Here is a 21,201-nt window from a genome sequence, read left to right on the forward strand (position 1 = left end):
CAAAGGAACTTCTCATTACTAGATTCCAAGAGTTGAGAATTATTGATATTCATTTCCAATATGATAAGACATGGGAGTGTTCTAAATATGATATATATTTAAGATATTTGAAATATCTTAATATCATTAGATATATTATTTTCTATTTTTGTATTATTGTTATTTTTTTTTAAGTACTATGTAAAAGGGAAATTAAGGATACAAAATATATAATATATAATTAAATTTTTTATTTAATAATGTTTTTAGTCTTTCAATAGGGTGTATATATTTTGGTCCTCCAAATTCAAAATTTATTCTTTTAGTCAAAATATAAAATTAAAAAAAAAACATTATTCTAGTCACTTAAATTTAAAATTTATTATTTTAGTCAGACTTTCAAAAAATAAATATTGTTTTAGTCACTAAAACATTGAGAGAGATGAAAATAATAATTTTCTTACAAATTTTTAATTTAAAAAATGAAAAATACATTTTTAAAAAATAAACTAAAAGAATCGAATTAAATGATTAAAAAAACAAAATTTAAGCTTAATAAAATTGAAATTAGAATGAGAAAGAGTTATGCACTTTCTCTCACTTCAAAACATTTCACTTCACACTTGTTTGTGCGCCGGTGTGCAGAGAGTGCAGCGGGAGAAAGGAAGCTCGCTAGGGTTTCTGCGTTTCCGCCAAAATGACGAAGTTCAGGAAACTGGGTCGACCCACCGCTCACCGAATGTCCATGCTCAGGTCACTTAACGCTTTCAATTCATTCTTTTTTTCATTTCTTTGCAATGCAAACAAACATGTTCAATCAATCGTTGGTTCCCATTTCTTCAGAACCATGGTCTCGCAATTGGTGAAGCACGAGCGCATCGAAACTACTGTGGCCAAGGTACCGATCAAAGCGACGCCGTTTAAGTCTCTGCCAATTTCGGATTTTATTTTGCATAATGATAACATACATTTTGTAATTTGGTCGCAGGCCAAAGAGATCAGAAGACTTGCGGATAATATGGTGCAGCTTGGAAAAGAGGTCTGTATGCGTTTATTTATGATTCTTATGTAATTCGTGTTGGATTCAATTTGTTTGCTCTATAAGTTTTTTGTTCAAAATCCCTTATGGAATAGTGATGAGGCCATAATTGGTGAAAACATAATTTGCGGGTGAAAACATCGTATTAAACCTAGCTGATACTAAATAACGGTCTTAATCTGTTGTCACTCATTGTCAGTTATGCTACAAGTGGCCAGCGAGACTAAAATAAGATTTTTTGAAAATTGAAGATTAATTTAAAATTTGAAGAATTAAGAATAAATTTAGCCTTAATTTGAGGGACTAGACATATTTAAACCTTCGAAGCTTATTGAAGCTCTGTATTTGTTAGTGGCAACTAATGAAGTGCTAGTATGGTTGGCACTTGCCATTGTGGGGGAATGGCTTGGTGGGTTTTGGTCCTTTTGCCATCCAAATTTCAAGATATACATGGATGGAGCTAGAGTATACGATTTGTAGGGGCAAAATAGAAATTTTAATATTAGTTTTGCCTTTGGTGGCATTGAAGGTTGCTAATTGTTGTGCTGTGGTAAATGGCTTCTATTGCTACAGCAACTATTTATTTGCTGCTACAGAGGAGAAATTACTTATCTGCATGAGCCCACCGGCTTCAAATTTTTAGCGCAAGCTAGGTTTATCTTAGTTTATTTTCCCCTTTTGGCACTTGCGTCTCCTTTTCCCCCTTCAAATCAGTATTTTATAGTTTTTTTCACCTCAATCAGAGCATATGGCAAGTTTTTGGAGGTGGAGGGGGTCCTCATTTGTTTCGTGTAGATTTGATTTTGTGAAACTTTGTATAATAAACTTGTCCTTGTATAATGAATGAATTTGCATGTAGGGATGACAATATGGGTTGAATCCAGTATGTCAACCCGCCTATTTTTAGTGGGTTGGGTTGGACAAATAAACCCACTCAACCCAGCGGATTTAATCCGCCAACCCACTTTTTTGTATTTTATGTTGTTAAAAGATAAATTTATAGTAGATTTATGTTGGATCAATGTTTGTATTTTATAGTTTAACTTCTCTTCTAGGTAATTATTCTCATTTTATATGCTATAGAAGTATATTGTTTTAATCATATTTTTTACTAGTACATTTTTATGTATAGAATCTTTTTTTAATAAAAATATATATTACTTTGCCCCTTTTCATGAAAAATATAGCACCTCTAATTGATTTTACAAATAATAAATTTATCATAGGTTGATGTGATAATGTATATTGAAATATTTTAATTGAGATTTTTTTTAAAAAAAATTGGGTGGGTTGAAGGTGGGTTAATTTGTCAACCCACAATTTTAAAACCACCAACTCACTAAAGTGGATCAATCCGTCAACGCGTTAATTTCAACCCATTTTCTTTACTGGGCTAACTCGCTCCGCTCTACTTCTTTGGTGGGTAAAACTGTCTCGCTTTAGGTGGATTGACCTACTTTGCCACCCCTATTTGCATGAAACTTGCTACCAGCATGTTTACTTTCTACATGGCTGTTTTTTTCCGTATCCCCATATTCTATTTACTAAACTGCTGGTAGAAACAGATAAATGTGCGCAAAAAAATTTCACCCTTGCCTTGAGAATGAACTTCTTGGAAGGATAAATTTTCCATTTAGCTTGATTGCTGGGATTGGCATATAGTTTACATTATAAATTGGTATAGGGATCCCAATGTGCTGCAAGACGTGCTGCTAGTTTTGTGCGAGGAGATGATGTCCTTCACAAGCTGTTTACAGAACTGGCTTATCGGTACAAGTAAGTAATAAACCTGATATCATTTTGGTTGCTGGTTCATGGCAGTAAGTTGTACACTGACCAGACATTATGTTGTGCAGGGATAGAGCTGGTGGATACACCAGATTGCTTCGAACCCGTATTCGAGTTGGTGATGCTGCACCAATGGCCTATATTGAGTGAGTACATTGCTACTTTTTGATAGGTTCTGTTATTTGGGTAACCCCACTTGATTTCACTAAAGTGATTGTTTCCTCATTGTTCTTGATGTTGCATGTCTGCCTAATATATTGTGCTATGTTGTTATAGTTTAATCCTTCAAATCTTCAAGGTTACTTAAAATGAGGTTTAAATTGAAACTTTTTGTAAAAATAATTATATGCTTTGGATCAGGTTTATTGACAGAGAGAATGAGCTTAGGCAGTCAAAGCCACCAACTCCTCAACCACCACAGAGAGCACCCCTTGATCCCTGGACACGTTCCCGTCTCAGCAGGCAATTTGCACCTCCTAAAGAGGAAAAATCTGGATCTGATTTGTGATTCATTCGAATCTAATGCCATGTAATGCCGATAATGTGTTTTCCCCCATAGCGTGGGATATCTGGATTTTGGTCTTATTGACAAATGGTTTGAAAAAATAAATCTATTTTCTGCTTATTACTAGAGAAAAATGTTCATTGCTATGTAAGAATTATTTGACTGAATCTGTAACTGAGAAAGGAAAAGAAAAATCTGATGACACCTTTATCTCTGTATGAGTTTTGATGCCGAGTGTGCTTTTTTTTTTTTAATTGGAACTTGATAGTTTTATTGTAATAATCGCATAGAGTTATAGACAATGAAATTGTATTTCAGCCTAACATGGGAAAAAAAAAAAGTTAAATGAATGGAACTCGATAGTGCTAACACGGAGCTTTTTTTTCTCCTTCTGATTGCGGATTTTTCTAAAACTACCCTCAGGAGTAAGACTGCAAAATTCCAACAAATATTTGAACAAAAGTTGGGAAATTATTCCATACATTTGGTGAAACAATGTTGAAACTACAAAATAATTACGTAATGGGGAATGTTTACTAATCCAAGTTTCATACAGAAATGTTTGTCATAATGTCACATTAGTTGGTTAGGTTGGACTAGAAAATTTTATGCTTAACTGATGCACACATACACAAGTGACGCTTTCTTGACTTTTCAAAATGCACCTTGATTACGCAGTCACTTCCAGTTCAACTTTCCAAAGTAAAAATAGTGACTTGTTTCATTAACTAATTGACTTCTCTATTGTTTTTTAATTTGTCATTTCAATACCTAAAACTAATTGACATCCGCGGTCAGCACAGTATATCGGTTGAACTAATTGCTTAGTGTCAATTAAATCAGTTTTGTTAAAGATAATTAAGATATTAATAAATAAATAAATTATTAAAATTCAAGGTGAAAAATGTATGAGTAACATTAAATTTTACAGTTTTCTTAAACATGTATTTATATTTTAATCATTACCCTTAATAAAACCATAATGAAATTACTTCATATTTGCATGCTTGTTTTCTGTTAGTAGAACGTACTGAACAAATAATTATACTTGCCTATTTTTGCCAATTATAATTTGTTAATTAAAAAAATTCATTGATTAGAATGTAATTGATTTTAAATATCTCAAAATCGAGCAGTAGATAAAAGAAAAACAGGATAGAAAGTTGTAGAATCAAATCATTAGTATAATCAATTAATATTTCACATTAATAACATGATTATCAAAAACATATTATGATTTGATGATTCTCGACAGATAAGGAAGCACACCAACTCATGCCGTGGTCCATCAACATTGATAAACAAATTTCAACATAGCAGAATACTTTTTCAATCAATAGTGTTATTGCCTAAAACGTCATATAATCATGATTCAGTAATTTTTAACTGACCCTTCGAGCTATTTCAGGTAACGATCACTCATACAGTCATACTCATACTAATATACTATACACATCACTCCTAAACATGGAATGTCCGAGCTATACATTTCTTTATCTAAGTATATCTAAATTCTAGTTACTGTATCAAAGATTATCATAAAATAATCATTAGAAGTAAAACCAACAGCACCATGAGATGGAACCAGACTCCCTTCAAATTTATCACATGCAATCAACAACTCAAAACAATAGGATAAAATGCAAATGGCTGAAATCATTAACACGTATTAAGTTTGATTTGGTAAGATAAAATGATCTGTCTTCCCTGGTTCCATAAATGCATGCAAAAAGTTTACTGTTAGGAATACATATACACATACCATTATATAACTTGCAGATTAATATCCTTCCAAATAATCAGCACTGACTTAACTATTGATCAGCTTAGAGCCCTTGATTCCCCCCTTGAGTGTCTGTTCCTCCAAATAACAAAACTAAGACGACCCACATGACTCATGGCTCGCATAAAATGACCAAAATTTTTAATTTACAAAGGCAATGTGCCTTGTGCTTGCAAGAAGGAAGTGTTGTTCCAAACTAGGAAGCAAAGGCATCTGTTGTTTTACTTTTAGAGCCACCTTCATCTGTAAAACCCTTGAGTAGGGTCCATTTTGAAGCAGGGAAACAAGAGCACCCCATATTTTGTGGTTACTTGCAAATTCATGCTACTATAGCTGCTGCTTCATCAGTGGAATCAAGCGATACCATTTCTTCCGTGACATCTCCCATCATCACTGGTACCTCCGGCACCAGTTCTGGATCAGCATTAAGAATCTTCTCCCTAAGCTTTGTTGCTAATTCTTGTACACCATCTGTGTCTGCCAAGAACCTCTTTAGAGCATCCTTACCATGGAAATTTTGGCCATTATATTCATAAAATGAACCACTCTTCCTTATAATTTTGTATTTTATGCTCAACTCTATGATCTCGGCTTCTCTACTTATACCCTTGCCAAACTCAAGCTCAAACTGTGCAGTTTTAAATGGAGGGGCATGCTTGTTCTTCACAACCTTGACAAGGACCTGGCTTGCTAAAGTCTGCATAATAAAATGCCATAAAAGAATTATTCATCCCATAAATTAGACGCTAATGTGTTCTGTTAGCAGAATATTAGGAGGAATACTAATATGTTCAAAGCAATATTAGGAACAAACAGATATCACATATAAAAGATAAGCATGAGAGCGAGGAGCCTATCCAAGATAGCTAGTGAAGAGCACTGGTTTGAGAATCAGCATTAGAACATTCTTGCATCCAACGAACAAACAAGTAGACTGTTTTGCTTGGCTCCTTAATCCTAAATTCCTAATAAAAATCCTTCGATCAAACTGTCATTCAAGTACTTGTATAAAAGTACAAGACATTGGGAGGAGTTCAGAAATTTACTCGAGCTTATTTGAAACCATACTATTTGGGCAGGCATGGCAATAGTAATGCAGGATGCACAAAAGAGGAGAATTTTAAGATGTTTTGTACCTCTTCACCCTTCTTGATAAACCCTATTCGTTTGATATTTAGCCGCACAGAAGCATAGAACTTCAGTGCATTACCACCACAAGTAACTTCAGTGGGCCCAGCAAATCCCCCAAAAGTAGAAATCTTTGATCTCACCTGGAGAAGCATGCACAAGCACAAGAATTCCCATAATTAAAAAATAAACACTTTTCTAAAGTAATTTCAAAAAAGTTACGGATAAAAAGAAAATATACACATTCTTGTACAATATATAAAGTATAAACAGTAATATATAATACCAAGCATGTCAAGAACGTTCCCTAGGATCAAACAACTATCCCAATCAAACACAATCATGTAGGCCTGGCAGAGCATGCCAACTCTCCACAAACTTACAAAATTTGGTGAACTAGCAAATGAAAACATTGTCACACCAATACATCAGTCCAAATAGATCAGTATCACATTCAATTAATTTAGATAATCAGGAGGGTAAGAGTACATCAACACATTCCATCTTATTTAAGAGTTTAATGGGTCTGCTATTTACACCAGCAATGAAACTAGCATTCTTATTGGATAGAATTTATTGAAAACTACAAAATTAAGATAAAGTTATTAAATAGGGTATGAGACCTACCAAATTGTGTTTTCCGATAAACTTCAACTAACTAAAGAGTGTATTAAAAGAATGTGTTAGAAAGTGTATTATTAACATTTCTCATATCCATAAAATTATCTTGCTATTAGAAGAAAAAAAAAACAACAAAAGCAACAAATCACTAGGTGAGATTGGGTATATATATCACATGACGTCATTCAGCCTAGTTAAAGACGAAATATTCAAAGATATTCACCATGAGATTCCTTGTAACAACTTCCTCCAATGTTATTGGTCTTTCCTCTCCTTTTCACAAGACTAAAAACCATGCAACCTACTCTCCTCACAAGTGCTTCCAATGGCTTTCTTTGCACGTGTCCACACCACCTTAACCAATTTTCTACCATTTTTCCTCAATAGGCATCATATCAATATCCCCATGTATACAACCATTTCATATCTTATTCTTTCTTATATCGTCACACACCTATCTTAGCATTCTCATTTCTACTATTCCCTCCTTTTTTCTCTTGTCCCTTTAAAGCCCAAAATTCACTACCATAAAGTATAGCTAGATGTATAATGGTACGATAGAACTTGTCTTTGATCTGGAAAATACTTTGTGATCACAAATAACTCTCAATGCCTTTCTCTATTATAGTGATCTCACTTGTATCCAGTATGATATCCTCATTAATTTCCCTCATCATTTTGTAGACCCTAGATATTTAAACATAGGATTGTATAACATGTTCTCCCAATTTTACTTCCAAGTCATATTCCTATTGTCTCTTGTTAAAATTGTAATGCATATACTTTGTCTTGCTTCCTACTTAACACAGACCTTTTATTTCCAAAGTTTACCTCCGAAGCTCAAGGTTAAAGTTAATTGCTTCCCTTGATTCCTTAATCAGAGATATCATCCGCAAAAAAGAATGCATGTTATATATCCTCATTGTAAAAAGTTTTTAAGTCAATTAATATAAAGTTTGAGCTTTTTACCTCCAAAGTCTACACTTTTCACACATAAAAGCATGCACTCAATTTTTCATGCTTGCAACTTAAGCTGGGTAAAAAGGAAAGAGTGAAAATGTAGCTAGGCAAAATGACACTAAATAGGAAAGAACACCAGCAGAACAAAGCTAGAAAGGGGACAAACGTTTAATTTCACCATAACAATGGGTAAAAGTTATAAAACATACTAATTATAACAGAAAAATCATAATAATGAACCTAAAAACATGTTGGCTGTTAGACTAACCAAGCCCAACCTCAACCACTAAATGAAAGTGAAGCACTTTGGCTCAGAGGGACAGAAAATATAATCATACACCAAGATTAGTACACATCAGACTATCCCAAGACAAAAAAAATTATGCATGCTAAGTTGCTCAATATAAATAAATAAATATTCACAATTTGACCATAGGAAAATTGATGACAGAGCAACGCAACTGTAGCTGATACCTGGTTTATAAAAACCAATATACACTGTGAAAGTGACAAGGAGTGACACAATTTCCGAAGAGCCTGGCTCATCAACCTAGCCTGCATTGCCATGTGAGCATCACCCATCTCACCATCAAGCTCGCCTTTAGGAACAAGAGCAGCCACCTATAAATGGAAATATAGCAAAAAAGTTTAAGATATTAACTCAACTTATATAAGAACATCAACCCAGTGAAACACGATATCAGAGAAATAATCTAAACCCTATCAAAGTTAAAAGAGCAAAAATAAGGTAAAATATTTTAACAACTAAAATTAGACTGTCTATGCTAAAAAATGTGTCATTTCCAGAACAGCATCCAATTCCACAACACATATTTCAGGCTCCCAAGAACCTGCAATTAAACACATTATTTGCTGCATAATACAGGCAGCAACAAAGATCTCCAAGTGCAAAACTTACATCAGGAATATTTCATTATATACATACTGACACATAATGTCAGAAGCATTCAAGTGTCAGAAGAATTATTTGTTACAATACAATCATAATAGATAGTTAACATTAGATTTAAGCAAAATCATATTTATGGCGCATGTATAGTCATATGTAAAGCAAAATTAATGCTCTCACACCATGCGTACATGGACACAAACTGACAAACATATACAGTAAGTATTAATAAAAACAAAAAATGCAGAGCTCCATACTTACACTGTCAACAACAATTACATCAACTGAACCACTCCTGATTAAGGTATCCACAAGGCTAAGTGCTTGTTCACCACAATCTGGTTGTGAGAGAAGCAAGTTCTTAGTATTTACACCAATTGACTCTGCAAGTGTCTTATCCAGTGCATGCTCAGCATCAACAAAGGCGCAATAGCCTGCATGATACATACAAATCAATTAACAGAGATACTATTGACAAGTTAAACAGTACCAAGAATATACAGCCTTCTTGTTATCATTATTTTATGGGAGCATAGGCCCCCAATGATAAATTTTCTTTAAAACTTAAATTATACAAACAACCTCTTCCTTCTATACATAGTAAAATGTATGACAAGTGGGGAGGGCACAGGGTAGAATACAACCCTGTCTATCCAACTGAAAATCAGGAAGCACCTAATTGTTGGTATAGGACCAATTTGGATTAGCTTCTAACTTATGGGAGTTTTTTAACAGTAAAATTTATAATAATTAAGACTTTTAAAAGGAAAGAATGCGGAGCTCTCTTAAGTTTATAGACGCTTACAAAGAAGCTAATTACGGAACTTCTGAAAAAGTTGAGGTACAAAAGTTAATTTTAACTTAAGTGAAAATTTTGATTAATTTTAAAGTTTGTACAGAAGTTTATCAAAATTGGCTCATAGTAATGAAGCATGGATTGATAAACTTAGAACTCTTGCTTGGATTAAAATCACAAATTTCCACTTCCAAACAATACTAATCAAAAGAGTGTGTTAGAAAATGATTTAGACATTCATTAAAAAAAATCAAAAAGCATCCATCTAAAGTATTACCTCAGCCACACAAAAGAGAAAGGGAAAATTATTATAAAAAAAAATGTGACTGCATGACAAATGACCACTACATTACTGTTATGGTTGTATTTACCAAAAACATGCTAAAATTGTAATCGTAAATTGTAAATCTAATACAAGCAAAAGCGGTAGACATTTTAATTATCACTTTCAAAACAGCATATAAAGACAACCTCCTAGCTTTTGTGCTTCTGCAATCACATGCAGAGCAAGGGTTGTTTTCCCAGAAGCCTCTGGACCAAATATTTCCACAACACGCCCCTACAGACATCGCAGTTACTTATAAGTATCAGAATATAGCAGTCGCATAATGAAACATGAGATAGTTTCTCTCCTTGCTCTGTCTCAACATATATCCCTAACACATAAGGAAACCAAAATGCAAGCAACATGAAATAACCAGAAACATATTTTGCAGTTGCAGAGTACACTATCAAAACCAAAACAATCTGTCAAGAATATTAACAAGAGATAATGGCCATATAAACTGAAATAGACACTGATATTTTCAAAGGAGAAGATAAAACTGTATTATTGTAATTGGCAAATACACAAGAGAAATATACCTTTGGAAGACCTCCAACCCCAAGTGCTATATCCAGAGCAAAAGAACCAGTAGACACCACAGGTACATTTTTTGGTGCCACGGAACGACCAAGCCACATGATAGACCCCTTTCCATGAGCAGAGGTGATCTGATCAATAGCTTGCTGCAGGGCCAAATCTTTCTTAGACATGTTTTCTTCACCTGAGTCACTTGCATCTGATTTAGACCTCCTTTTACCTTCAAGTGCATAAAATATGAAAAATATCATTAACTTAAAATCAGCACAAACTCAAAGAAAAACCCAAAAAAAATATTATAATAATAATAACAACAACAAAAATCTTACATAAAGAAAAGGGCAAAAACTCCTAAGCCAGTATATGTAATTACTTTGACTAAAATGCTACAAACTTCATAGAATTATAAATAAACTAAAATGCACATTTTTCTTTTCTTGGATCAGAGCTACAGAAAATGAATAGTCACCAAAATGAATAGGTATTGGTGGTTCCTGACAGACAGAGTCCCTATATCACAATGTTATGTTAGACAACGAAACACAAATAATACTTTGAAAAACCTTTATGGGTTGAAAAGCTCAAAATTTTAGACGTGCCCAATACTCCTGGTTCAAGGCAAAAGCGCTGCAAGCAAAAGGGTAAATAAAAAATTCATCATCCATTCACGCACCAATCCAAAAAAACAAAAAACAAAAAAGGTCTTTAAATTTTTTTTAAAAAAAAATTAGAAGAAAAATATAATGCATCACCGTTAGAAGGTCGGAGTGGAAGAGGGAACGTTTGAGGAGGGAAGTGTTGGCGTTGCGAAGCAGCCTCGCCATGGAATAGAAGAACAAAAAAGAGGAACAATTATTTGTTTTTGTTCACAAATGAAGTGTGCAGTGTCAGTGAGTGAAGTAAACTAGAATGTCTTTTTCCTTTTTATTATTTATTTTAGTTTTATATTTATATTGGTGCCATGAAAGAACACTTTAGCCGGTTATTAGGGTTTGCTTTCCCTCCATTTTCAATTTCCATCCTCGCTGAACGAAATTTTTTAGATATTTATTGGGCCTGGCCCATGAAATTTAACTGTTTTCCAATCTTGACTTTCATTACCTCCATTCACCTTTTTTTTTTCTCTTTATTTGTACAGAGTGGTTAAGGCGCTTTATGTCTCTAATAATTAGACACAGACAAATATTATAAATTATGGATAGTTATTTAAAAAAATTAAAAATATTTTTTTTATATTCAAGAAGTATAATCGTCCACAAAAAAATGAAGACCAAATGGGTGGTTACCAAAATATATCTCTTTTATAATATGTATAGATTAAGAATTGATACACTTTTTTAATATTCAAGAGATATAATGGTCTATTAAAAAATAAATACAAAAAATGATTACATATCATGGTATTTCTTTTATAATAGGTATAAATTAGATATTACATGATTGTATGTGATTATTCAAAGAGGATGAAAAGTTATATTTTTTAACATCCGAGGAATATAATAATTCATTAAAAAATGGAGATAAAAAATGGTTACATATTATGATATCTCCTTTATAATAGATATAGATTTCAAAAAAATCATTTTCCAAAAGGTAATTCTAAAAGATAAAAAAAAAATTAAAAATACCTTTTGAAAATATATTTTAATAATCACTCTTATATCGAAAGAGCAAAAATATATTTTTAAAAAATACTTTTCAAAGGAGAAAAAATATATTTCTAAAAAATACTTTTTAGAAGAGTAAAAATATACTTTCAGAAAGTATTTTCTAGAAGAGTAAATACATTTTCTCTTCCAAAAAATACTTTATAAAAGTATATTTTAAAAACCACGAAGCACAATTTCAAAGCAATAATAACAAAAAAAATGTTAAACATGTTTTAAGTCCACGATCTTTTGTCAACTTTTGTTTTTAGTCTTTAAACAAAATTTATTCAGTTTTAATCTTTGAAAAATTTTCTAATAAACGAAAAACATTGATGTTAGTTGATTAGATAAGAAGCATTCAATCTAACATTTTATAAGAGGATTTTGAAATTTTACATGTGATCAATCACAAAAACACAACTTAAAAAGAGAGTGATAAAAAGGTGAGAAATGGTTCCTAACCATTTTGTTGACAAGTACAAATATAGTTTTTGTACCTAAAATGGGATACAATGGTAAATTCATCCTCTTTCTATAAGCTCCTAGTCTTAGGTTCCATAGTCTTTAGTAAGTGATATCTGGCTTAATATGTTTGAGGAGAAAAGGGATGTACGTACAAAAAGTCACTTTAATACTCAAGTTGGTATTGACCTCGATAAGAGTGATGCAATAAATATTGTTATAAATGCAATGTTAAAAAGTGTCATTTCATCTTACATAATATAATTATTTATATTATACTCTTATTGGGCTTGGGCCTTGATGATAGGCCCAAAACATCAAACTAATTACTTTTAACTTCTATGATAGACATTTTACCATGTCTTTGGTACATGTCACTTCCAAATTGTCTTTAGTAAGAACCCAACAAGTCCTCAATCAAACCCCTACCAGTATACATGTCCCATGCTTTCAAGATTTTAATGACTTACTATTAATTCATAAAATTGAGAAAACCTTATTACTTAACCTGCCAATGTGTTTCTTTATATTCCTCAATTAATGTTATTGTTTCATCATTACTTTTAACTATGTTGGAGCTAAAACCTTTCATCATGAGGGGGTTGGTCACTTCATCTTCTCCATGAAACAAAACGTTTCTCTTTCTTAGTAAATGAAAGGTTGCATGTTGGTGACCATTGATTATGTTTGAATCAAACGGTTGTGGCTCTTGCTATCGTTTGCTTTTTGCAAACTTTCCTCTTGTAAATAGGAGTTTATTTCTCTGAGGCTCTCACTCTAAGATCGAGAACCTTTTTTCTATTTCTTTGAATCCTCGACTTTATCAATAACAAGGATGAGTAACTCTACTTCTTTCTTAGTGGACTCATCTTTGTCCTTTTTCTCTTCTTTATCTTCTTCTTCCAAGAGTCATCATGCTAATGATCGAAAAAAGCATTTGGTCGAGGGTGAGGACTCAAATTCAAGTCCTGGTGACTCTTCCAAGACCCCATCAAGTCCATTATTATTCATGGTTTCAAATGGGTCCATAGTGTCATTGTTACATGCAACTCCCGTTTTAGTGATCCAAAAATCCTTCATAACTTTGTTTCTAACATAAAAATATATACATTTCTTATTGAAGAACAACCTTTTCGTGTATATATTTGGTGTTGTAAGATCAATGTCTCTCTAAGACCAAATTATATTTTTGTTGGAAAAACTCCTCAAGATAAAAGTCATTTTTTTTTCTTTATGTATGTTTGCATTTTTAGAAATTTTAGTATTACCCGTCATATGAATCCTTTTTTTCACTAGTGTGCTTCGGGTATTGAATGTTACCGTTACTCAACTTCATCCTAATAGCTAGACCGCTATGAAAGCAATCTAGTATTTATGAAAATATACCCATGTAACCCTATTTCTAACTTATTTTTGCATCACTACTATTGTTGTCCGAGTGATAAGGCTAAATGGGTTTCATTAGCTCGTCACCCTTCTCGAAAACTTTTGAAACCTTACACTTCTTTATATAAAAATGTTAAAGTTAGTTTTTAAAAATCGAGATTCACCCTTTGGGCCATGCCTATTTTTTTTATAGTAATGACAAACCTCTTTTTCCTTTTTATTAGGCTCGTGTGCCAAGAATATATGACAAACTCCCTCTTGCTTATTTATCCCCCAATGAGCACTCAGATCTTTCCTTTGTAAACACCCTTCTTCATAATCTTCCCTCCAGATGTTTAATTGAGATGCATAAATGCCATAAGCCCCATGGAGATATTAATGATAAGCTTTATTCCTATGGAGTTTTTATTAATATACTATTTTGATTGTTGACTTCTTTATTTTTTTAGGTATTATGGCTTCAACTGGTGCTAAGATTCTCTCTTTTTGTCAAGTGCACAAGGAACGGACTCGATTCAACATTGTTGCTCTTGCTGCCATTAAGAACTCTTCGGCTTTGATTGCTACTCCTTTGCCTTACTCCTATTGATACTTTACCCCTAAGCTTAGAGAAGAATAAAAATGGTAAAAGTCCCAAGAAAAAAAAACCCTAAGTATAAAGTGAATAAGTGTGCCGAGGATGTAACAAAAAAAACAAAAAGGATAAAATAAAGGAAAATGCCTTTTTATATGGGGAGCCATGCTATCCCCCCTCAATTGATGCAACTATTTTTCCTTCTCCCTCCATCAAAACTCAAGAACTCTTCGGCCAAGGCATATTATCATCTGAAGGTCGAGAGTTTCTTTCCTATGATAACTCTTTGACGAAATGGTCTATCATTTGTGAATTGATGGATCGTTCTCTTGGTATTGCTCAAACTTTATTTATGGAGTCCATATTTGAGACCGACAAATTGAGGACAAGGCTTAAGGAGTCAAAGATTGCCCTTACCTCTACCATATCCACCAATCAAGAAATTCATATTCACAATGAGAAGATTGAGATAGGAAAAGGCTTCAAGACTTAGTTGATAGCATAAAAGAAAAACTAGAAGAATCAAATGATGTTAAGACCAAGTTGGTGTCCACTTTGACATGCTGTCTTGCGTAAGCCATATCCGAAGCTTCCAAACTCAAAATTAGACAGTCTTGGTGTCCCAAGAAAGCTAAGTCAGAGTTCTATAACTTCTTTGTTGGGAGTTTCACCCACTTTAAACGTCTTAGGGTCCAAAAATGTGCATCAATGTTATGTTTCTACTCTTCATTTTGGGTTTACTTTAGGAACTTATTGTATTAGTAGTCTAACCTTGTTAATTAGTTTATTAGTGGGTCGAACCTTGTAAATATTCTGATCAAGCCCACTATATTAGTCTATTAATAGGTATTATGAGATTAGTTATGTACATTTTCACTTATTTTTTTAGATTTTAGAGTTATTTTTTGTACAAGTTTTTTTTTTATTTAAATTCCCCCTCTCTCTTGGATTTTTCTCTTTATATTTTCTAAACGAATGAATTGCAACAACTTGATGGAGATGTGTAGTCAATCCATTTACTCGATTCAAAATTACATAAATTACGATAAAATTAAAATTTCCAATATATTTTTACCATACAAATTCTCTTCGTTTTCTTTTCCGTTCTAGATTAAATTTTCGTTTTCATGATAATGAATTTCATTTAAAAACAATCTATAATTGAGATTGAAATTTATTTTTAGATTTACATATAAAATAACCTAAATCGTCTAAATCAACTGTTCACCATTTTTAAATTTTACAAAAATTGTGATATTGAGATTACATTTTATGTTTTTATAAAATTCAATTAATCTATGTTTATATCTATATTTTAATTACGTTCGTGTTAATTTAAGGTTGATTGAATTTATATTATATTTTAAAATGTGAAAATTTTACAGTAAAGATTAAAATTTTAAATCAATGTAATTTCCTATTGAAATATCTCATTAATTTTTTGTTTTGAAATTTTTATTATTCATTATCGTTTTTCTGTCCAAAGTCCCCATTTTACCAATTGAGTAATAAAATTATATTTAATTGACTTGTATCTTTGAAAAGAATGATCTAAGTTATTTTTTATATATTACAAAATTTTTTAAAAAATAGAATAATTTTTATTTACCATAATTATTTATAAATTAAATTTTAGTTTTCTAAAATTTTAAAATAAATTATTAATAAATAAAAATAATATTATATTATAATATAAATTATTTATCATAAATTTAAAATATAATTTATATATTTAAAATATCTATTTTCAAATATAATTTATATACTTAAACATAATATTTATTTATATATATAATTTATTATAAATTTTAATTATACATAATAAATATTTAACTAATACATTTCACATATTAAAATCATTAATAAATAAAAGAAAATGAATTCATACGACAATATCCACCCTCACTAAAAAAAAAAAAAAAAAAAAAAAACTAATGTTGGCGATAGTGTTGTCGTATTGACCTACCACAAGCCAGGCCCACTCACTGCGATCGCTGGGCACAGTGTTAGGGTTTGTTTAGTGTTGTTTTCGCCTCCGCCCCCCTATCAGAGAATTTACAGCCACATCCCACAGCCCACAGGTATCTTCTCATTTGTTCTGTGCCATTTTAATTTAAGAAATTGCTTACTTCATATTTTGATGTGCTTAAGCTTAAGCGATTGCTCTGCTCTGTATACATATAATACATGTTGTCTTATACAGCTTCTATTTTATTTTATTTTTTTTAATTTCTTTGAAATCTTCTATGAATATGCAACAGAAATGTGGTTCCTGTCTGAAATTTAGCATGAGGTATTTTAAGATATAAGAGGTATTTTTTATAAAGTCGGTTTTTTTATATATATTCTTTTTATTGACATTAAGTTAGCCAAAGTGATGTCTGCAATTTACCATCAAGTTAAGGAAATAGATGTTTGATTTGTAATTGTGTTAATTGGTGTAGATTGAACCAATTTACTTTTATCCCTGTCTGTAATGTAAGTGTGTAATAATCCCTTTGACTATTTTAATTATTACTAGAGTAGCATGAATAGTATAATTAGTTCAGCATTTTAATTTAGTGTTTTTTTAATGGTTTTAAAGGAACAAATCAAAAATTTTGGGTTGGGTCCTATAACCTCTAAATAATCAGATTGATCAAGGTGTAAAAAAGAGACCAGATTGAACAATCACAAGGCTTTATCAAAACAACAGACACAGATTGAAGTGTCGTTTGGCGATTAAACCCAGAACCCTATTGCACCCACGAGCGTGGTTCTGTTTACAATCAGGTTTGAAGGAAAAAGTGTTGGAAAATGGTCGTGAGGATTCGGCTGTCCCGGTTCGGGTGTAAGAACAAGCCGTTCTATCGGGTTATGGCTGCTGATAGCAGATCCCCAAGAGATGGCAAGCACCTCGAAGTTCTTGGTTACTACAATCCTTTGCCAGGTTATCACTATTCCCAAACATGATTAATTAGATACACGCATTTACGCTTCTAGTTGATTCTCACGTTTCTCTTTCCTCACAGGTCAAGATGGTGGCAAGAGAATGGGTCTCAACTTCGAAAGAGTCAAGTAACTCACTCTTTCTTTCTTTGTCAATTTTGGAATTAATTTTAAATATTTCAATAATTAATATAGTTGTTTCCAAGGAAGAAATAGAAGTTTTTCTGGGTGGGTGATTATGATTATCATGTGTATGTGTCTTTTACAAAATTAATCCTTATTGTTTTCTTTGTGAACAAGGGACGAAGAACCTATTGTGAGATAGTGTTGGTTTCTTTTTTGTTTAGGTATTGGCTTTCTGTTGGAGCTCAGCCTTCGGAGCCGGTGGAGCGTCTTCTATTCCGGGCTGGTGTGCTGCCACCGCCGCCAATGGTGGCAATGGGGCGGAAAGGTGGACCACGTGATACTCTCCCTGTTGATGCACTAACTGGACGTGTCCTGAATCAAGAAAAGCCAGCTAATGCGAATAACAATGAGCATCAACATGACACTCCTGAAAACTCTTAGCACATGTTTGATTCTCTGTTACATCAAGTTCAATCCATGTCATATAGAAGCTAATAGGAGTAGCTTCTGCGTGTTGGACATGAATTTTTTTGGTGGATGGAGTTTATGGGCATGGATCCAAACATTCTCTTAGAGTGTCGTATTTTAGGATCTTTCTGTCCCTTTGTCATTGATGGTTTTATTTGAGATATATCTTTAATATCTATGTTCCTGATTGACTTTACGAATCAAAAGAAAAGAATAATTGCTGTTTGCTTGGGGAATTTGGGTTGTTTTGTGGTGGGGCAAGAGCAAGACTGGTCAAATTTTTAGGCTGCTAAACATTATGTATAAAGGAATTGCGTGAAATCATTGAATGGACAGGTTGACTTGCTCTTGAATTGCGTGTTACTTTTGTTTTGTGGAACTTTTGAAAGTTGCTAGGGCAATAGCAAAGTAGTTCACTTCATTTGATTTTTTCCTCTTGTACACTGTAACTAAATGCATTTGTAATATTTCTGTACTCTAGTTGATTTCTTTGTTTCTGCATATGCATTTTGAAATGTTATCCATTTATCCTGCTCTGAATGCATTTCTTGCAACTGTGTTATACTATTATTTGACCAGGGCTTTTATCGTGCTAACTCAGAGTGCTATTTGTTATTTGCTAACTCAAGAGGCAATTATCTGAATTTTGGATCGGAAATAATATGTCAGTTGTTATTCAATTGTTTATAATTATGAATTGAGTCAATCAGTTCTATACTTATTAGAATATATTGGAGAACTCTAAACAGCCATTGCTACCTCAATTTGGGTATTTATGCTATGCTGTATTTTGTTTATTCTCTAAATAATCTTATTATTACTACATCTAAACATTTTCCAATATTAGATCTTTTGGGATTGATTTATGTTTGAACTCGTGCAATTATCAGTACTGTATGCGTTGATATGTTGGTTGGTGTATGAATGTATGATTAAGTATTTGATTGTTAGGGTTCTTCAATGAGTGATTATACAAACATATTTACAGTGTTGCATTGCTCATGAATTAAATTTTGAAAATTCAGTTATCGTGCATTACAGAGGGTGATCAACAACCAAGTATGCTACGAATTTAATTCTCATCAATGATGATATTATTCTTGAGAATTTTGTAATTTGACTGTCTAGGAATTCATGTTACTATTTTTTTGGAGACTTAAGCATTTAAATGCACAGCAGATGTTCAATTCATGTCATGGTTTTTTTATTTTTTATTTATTTTTTAGGTAACAGTGAAGCATGGTTTTATTTAAGTCCTTTTAAGACAATTTGATCTCATTGCTTCCTCATTTTTAATATATATTCTCCTCATGTGACAATGTTGTAACCTTTGCTGATGAAGGTCTGCCATTAGCAGTGATAGTAGTTGTTATAGGTACTATGAATTGATCTGTTGAGAATGGCTCCCAGTCAGTCTTAAGAATCAGCTTGTGTAGAGCATTATTTCCAAATAACTTCCGAATAATGACAAAGTTGTAACCTTTGCTGATGAAGGTCTTCCATTAACAGTGATAGATAGTAGCTGTTATAGGTACTATGAGCTGATCTGTTGAGAATGACTCTCAGTTAGTCTTAAGAATCAACATGGGTAGATCATTGTTTTGATTCTTGGTTTTTGCACTTTTGGTTTAACTTTTCCGAATAATTTCTTGGGCAGTGCAGTGGTAATGTGGTATTGATTTGGATTCTCATGTAACTTTGTGTGAATGGATTTTAATATAACAATTTAAATTCAAGAAATTTCATTTTGTAAGCATGTTGGCCCTAGAAAATCCAATTTGATGCTGTTGGTGGGGACTTGGAATTTTCCTGTAAGAGTTTCGATAGATGATTCTACTACTGATTTTATAATGTAGCTTCCCATCCGGTGGGGACAATATTAAATCAGTTCAAATAGGCGTAAAGATGTTTGATGTTTTTCAGACCTCATGTATTCTTCTACTTTCTCTATTTTATCATCATTTTTTACTTGTAGGCAAAGATCAAAGAGAAGTTGGTTTCGCAAGTTACAAAATTTCCATGGATTGGGATCAAAATTAAGACGTTGACATCATTGAGTCTAGCTCAAAAGGCATTTTTAAGCATTTATAGAACAGATTGACAAGAAAAAAATAATTGCTGATCATGATTAGACAGAATACTCCTTTGGTGCTTCACCTGTATGATTTAGAGGGGGAATAAAGGCTTCTTTGTTTCAGCTTTTTTTTTTCTTTCCTAGAAGAATCATTTAAAAAGAAAATGAATTTGCTTCGGTTTTTCAAAATTAGGAACTAAAAAAAATTCTGATTAAAATTGGAAGCTAATTTGAATAGTTTCTTCTCAAAAGTCAGTTTCTTTAATAGGTTAAACTATTTTTTTTTTAGTCTCTATAGTTTTAGTTTACTTTTTACTTTTTAATTTATATAGTTTAAAATAGATTTTTTTAGTCTATAATTTAAGATAAATATGTATAATCATTTTCGTTCTTATCAATAACTTTTTTTTTTTGTAACTGTGATAAATATCTTTAATGTTGCAAGAGTAAAATAAAGGGGTCTCAGCAATGGGTGTTTCAGGTGAGGATGTAAAAAAGACAGATTTAATTTCGAGTAATCTGTAAAAATAAATTTGATATAAGACGTAAAATTGAAATAATATTTTTGTTATGTTAATTGACAATGTTACAAAAAAAAGAAAAGTAATAACAAAGACTAAAATGATTAAAAAATTGTAAATATAGAGATTAAAAAAATTTATGTTAAACTAAAAGAATTAAAAAAGATTAAAAAAAAATATAGAGACTAAAAATAAATATTTTAAATTATAGAAACTAAAAGATAAAGTAAGTAAAATTATATGGACTAAATATATTTAAACCTTTTAAATATATATATATATATATATATATATATATATATATATATATATATATATTTCTTAAGATTGTAAATGAATAAATTATTTTTAATAGATAAAATATATTTTGGGTTCTAAATTTTTTTAAGTTTTGTTTTAGTCCTTTAATTTTATTTTTGTCTCATTTTGGTTTATCTAATTTGAAAATGGATCACATTTCGGAGTGATGCTAATAGCACTTTATAACTACTAATTGTTAAGTAAATTATTTTGAGGACAAAAAGTGATGTGTTTTCATATCGAAGGAATCAAAATAGCATAAAATATATTTTAAGGGATTAAAACCAATTTCAAAAAAAATTCAGGGATTGAAATCATTTTTTCTTTATCAAAAGAATAATC

General features: G+C 31.8%; 3 protein-coding genes across 6 annotated transcripts; 2 read left to right on the forward strand and 1 right to left on the reverse strand.

Annotated features, from left to right (window-relative positions):
• The first annotated feature begins 560 nt into the window (after positions 1 to 560).
• On the forward strand, positions 561 to 3,532 carry LOC109803678 (uncharacterized). The gene is made up of 6 exons (XM_020365363.3): positions 561 to 732; positions 823 to 877; positions 968 to 1,018; positions 2,703 to 2,794; positions 2,875 to 2,952; positions 3,167 to 3,532. The coding sequence occupies exons 1-6, from the start codon at positions 677 to 679 to the stop codon at positions 3,312 to 3,314; spliced, it is 480 nt and encodes a 159-aa protein (XP_020220952.1). The 5' UTR covers positions 561 to 676; the 3' UTR covers positions 3,315 to 3,532.
• A 1,417-nt stretch (positions 3,533 to 4,949) lies between these two features.
• LOC109803207 (DNA repair protein recA homolog 3, mitochondrial) lies at positions 4,950 to 11,301 on the reverse strand. Its single transcript, XM_020364674.3, has 8 exons — positions 11,124 to 11,301; positions 10,935 to 10,998; positions 10,374 to 10,591; positions 9,981 to 10,068; positions 8,975 to 9,147; positions 8,278 to 8,424; positions 6,231 to 6,365; positions 4,950 to 5,791 (listed from the first exon to the last, which is right to left on the reverse strand). Exons 1-8 carry the CDS (start codon positions 11,193 to 11,195, stop codon positions 5,414 to 5,416), a joined length of 1,275 nt encoding a protein of 424 aa, XP_020220263.1. The 5' UTR covers positions 11,196 to 11,301; the 3' UTR covers positions 4,950 to 5,413.
• Positions 11,302 to 16,365: 5,064 nt separating this feature from the next.
• On the forward strand, positions 16,366 to 18,317 carry LOC109803630 (small ribosomal subunit protein bS16m/bS16c). Of its 4 annotated transcripts, XM_029272572.2 has the most exons (6): positions 16,419 to 16,523; positions 16,704 to 16,754; positions 16,887 to 16,920; positions 17,027 to 17,371; positions 17,454 to 17,499; positions 17,718 to 18,317. In XM_029272572.2, the coding sequence occupies exons 4-6, from the start codon at positions 17,239 to 17,241 to the stop codon at positions 17,935 to 17,937; spliced, it is 399 nt and encodes a 132-aa protein (XP_029128405.1). In that variant the 5' UTR covers positions 16,419 to 16,523; positions 16,704 to 16,754; positions 16,887 to 16,920; positions 17,027 to 17,238; the 3' UTR covers positions 17,938 to 18,317. The 4 variants fall into 4 exon arrangements, with proteins under 4 accessions (XP_020220885.1, XP_020220886.1, XP_082915660.1 ...); XM_020365297.3 differs by lacking the exon at positions 16,704 to 16,754 and having other exon boundaries at positions 16,415 to 16,523; XM_083059534.1 differs by lacking the exon at positions 16,887 to 16,920 and having other exon boundaries at positions 16,418 to 16,523.
• The last annotated feature ends 2,884 nt before the right edge of the window (positions 18,318 to 21,201 follow it).

The sequence above is a fragment of the Cajanus cajan genome, chromosome 1, assembly GCF_000230855.2.
Source record: "Cajanus cajan strain Asha chromosome 1, NIPB_CcT2T_4, whole genome shotgun sequence".
Lineage (NCBI taxonomy): Eukaryota > Viridiplantae > Streptophyta > Magnoliopsida > Fabales > Fabaceae > Cajanus > Cajanus cajan.

Coding starts and splice junctions, on each gene's coding strand:
- LOC109803678 (XM_020365363.3), top strand. CDS start 677: ATGACGAAGTTCAGGAAACTGGGTCGACCCACCGCTCACCGAATGTCC. Junction 1,019..2,702: donor TGGTGCAGCTTGGAAAAGAG/GTCTGTATGCGT, acceptor AAATTGGTATAG/GGATCCCAATGTGCTGCAAG. Junction 2,953..3,166: donor GCACCAATGGCCTATATTGA/GTGAGTACATTG, acceptor GCTTTGGATCAG/GTTTATTGACAGAGAGAATG.
- LOC109803207 (XM_020364674.3), bottom strand. CDS start 11,195: ATGGCGAGGCTGCTTCGCAACGCCAACACTTCCCTCCTCAAACGTTCC. Junction 10,999..11,123: donor TCCACTCCGACCTTCTAACG/GTGATGCATTAT, acceptor TTTTGCTTGCAG/CGCTTTTGCCTTGAACCAGG. Junction 5,792..6,230: donor TTATCAAGAAGGGTGAAGAG/GTACAAAACATC, acceptor TTTATTATGCAG/ACTTTAGCAAGCCAGGTCCT.
- LOC109803630 (XM_020365296.3), top strand. CDS start 17,239: ATGGTCGTGAGGATTCGGCTGTCCCGGTTCGGGTGTAAGAACAAGCCG. Junction 17,372..17,453: donor TTACTACAATCCTTTGCCAG/GTTATCACTATT, acceptor CTTTCCTCACAG/GTCAAGATGGTGGCAAGAGA. Junction 17,500..17,717: donor CTCAACTTCGAAAGAGTCAA/GTAACTCACTCT, acceptor TTTTTTGTTTAG/GTATTGGCTTTCTGTTGGAG.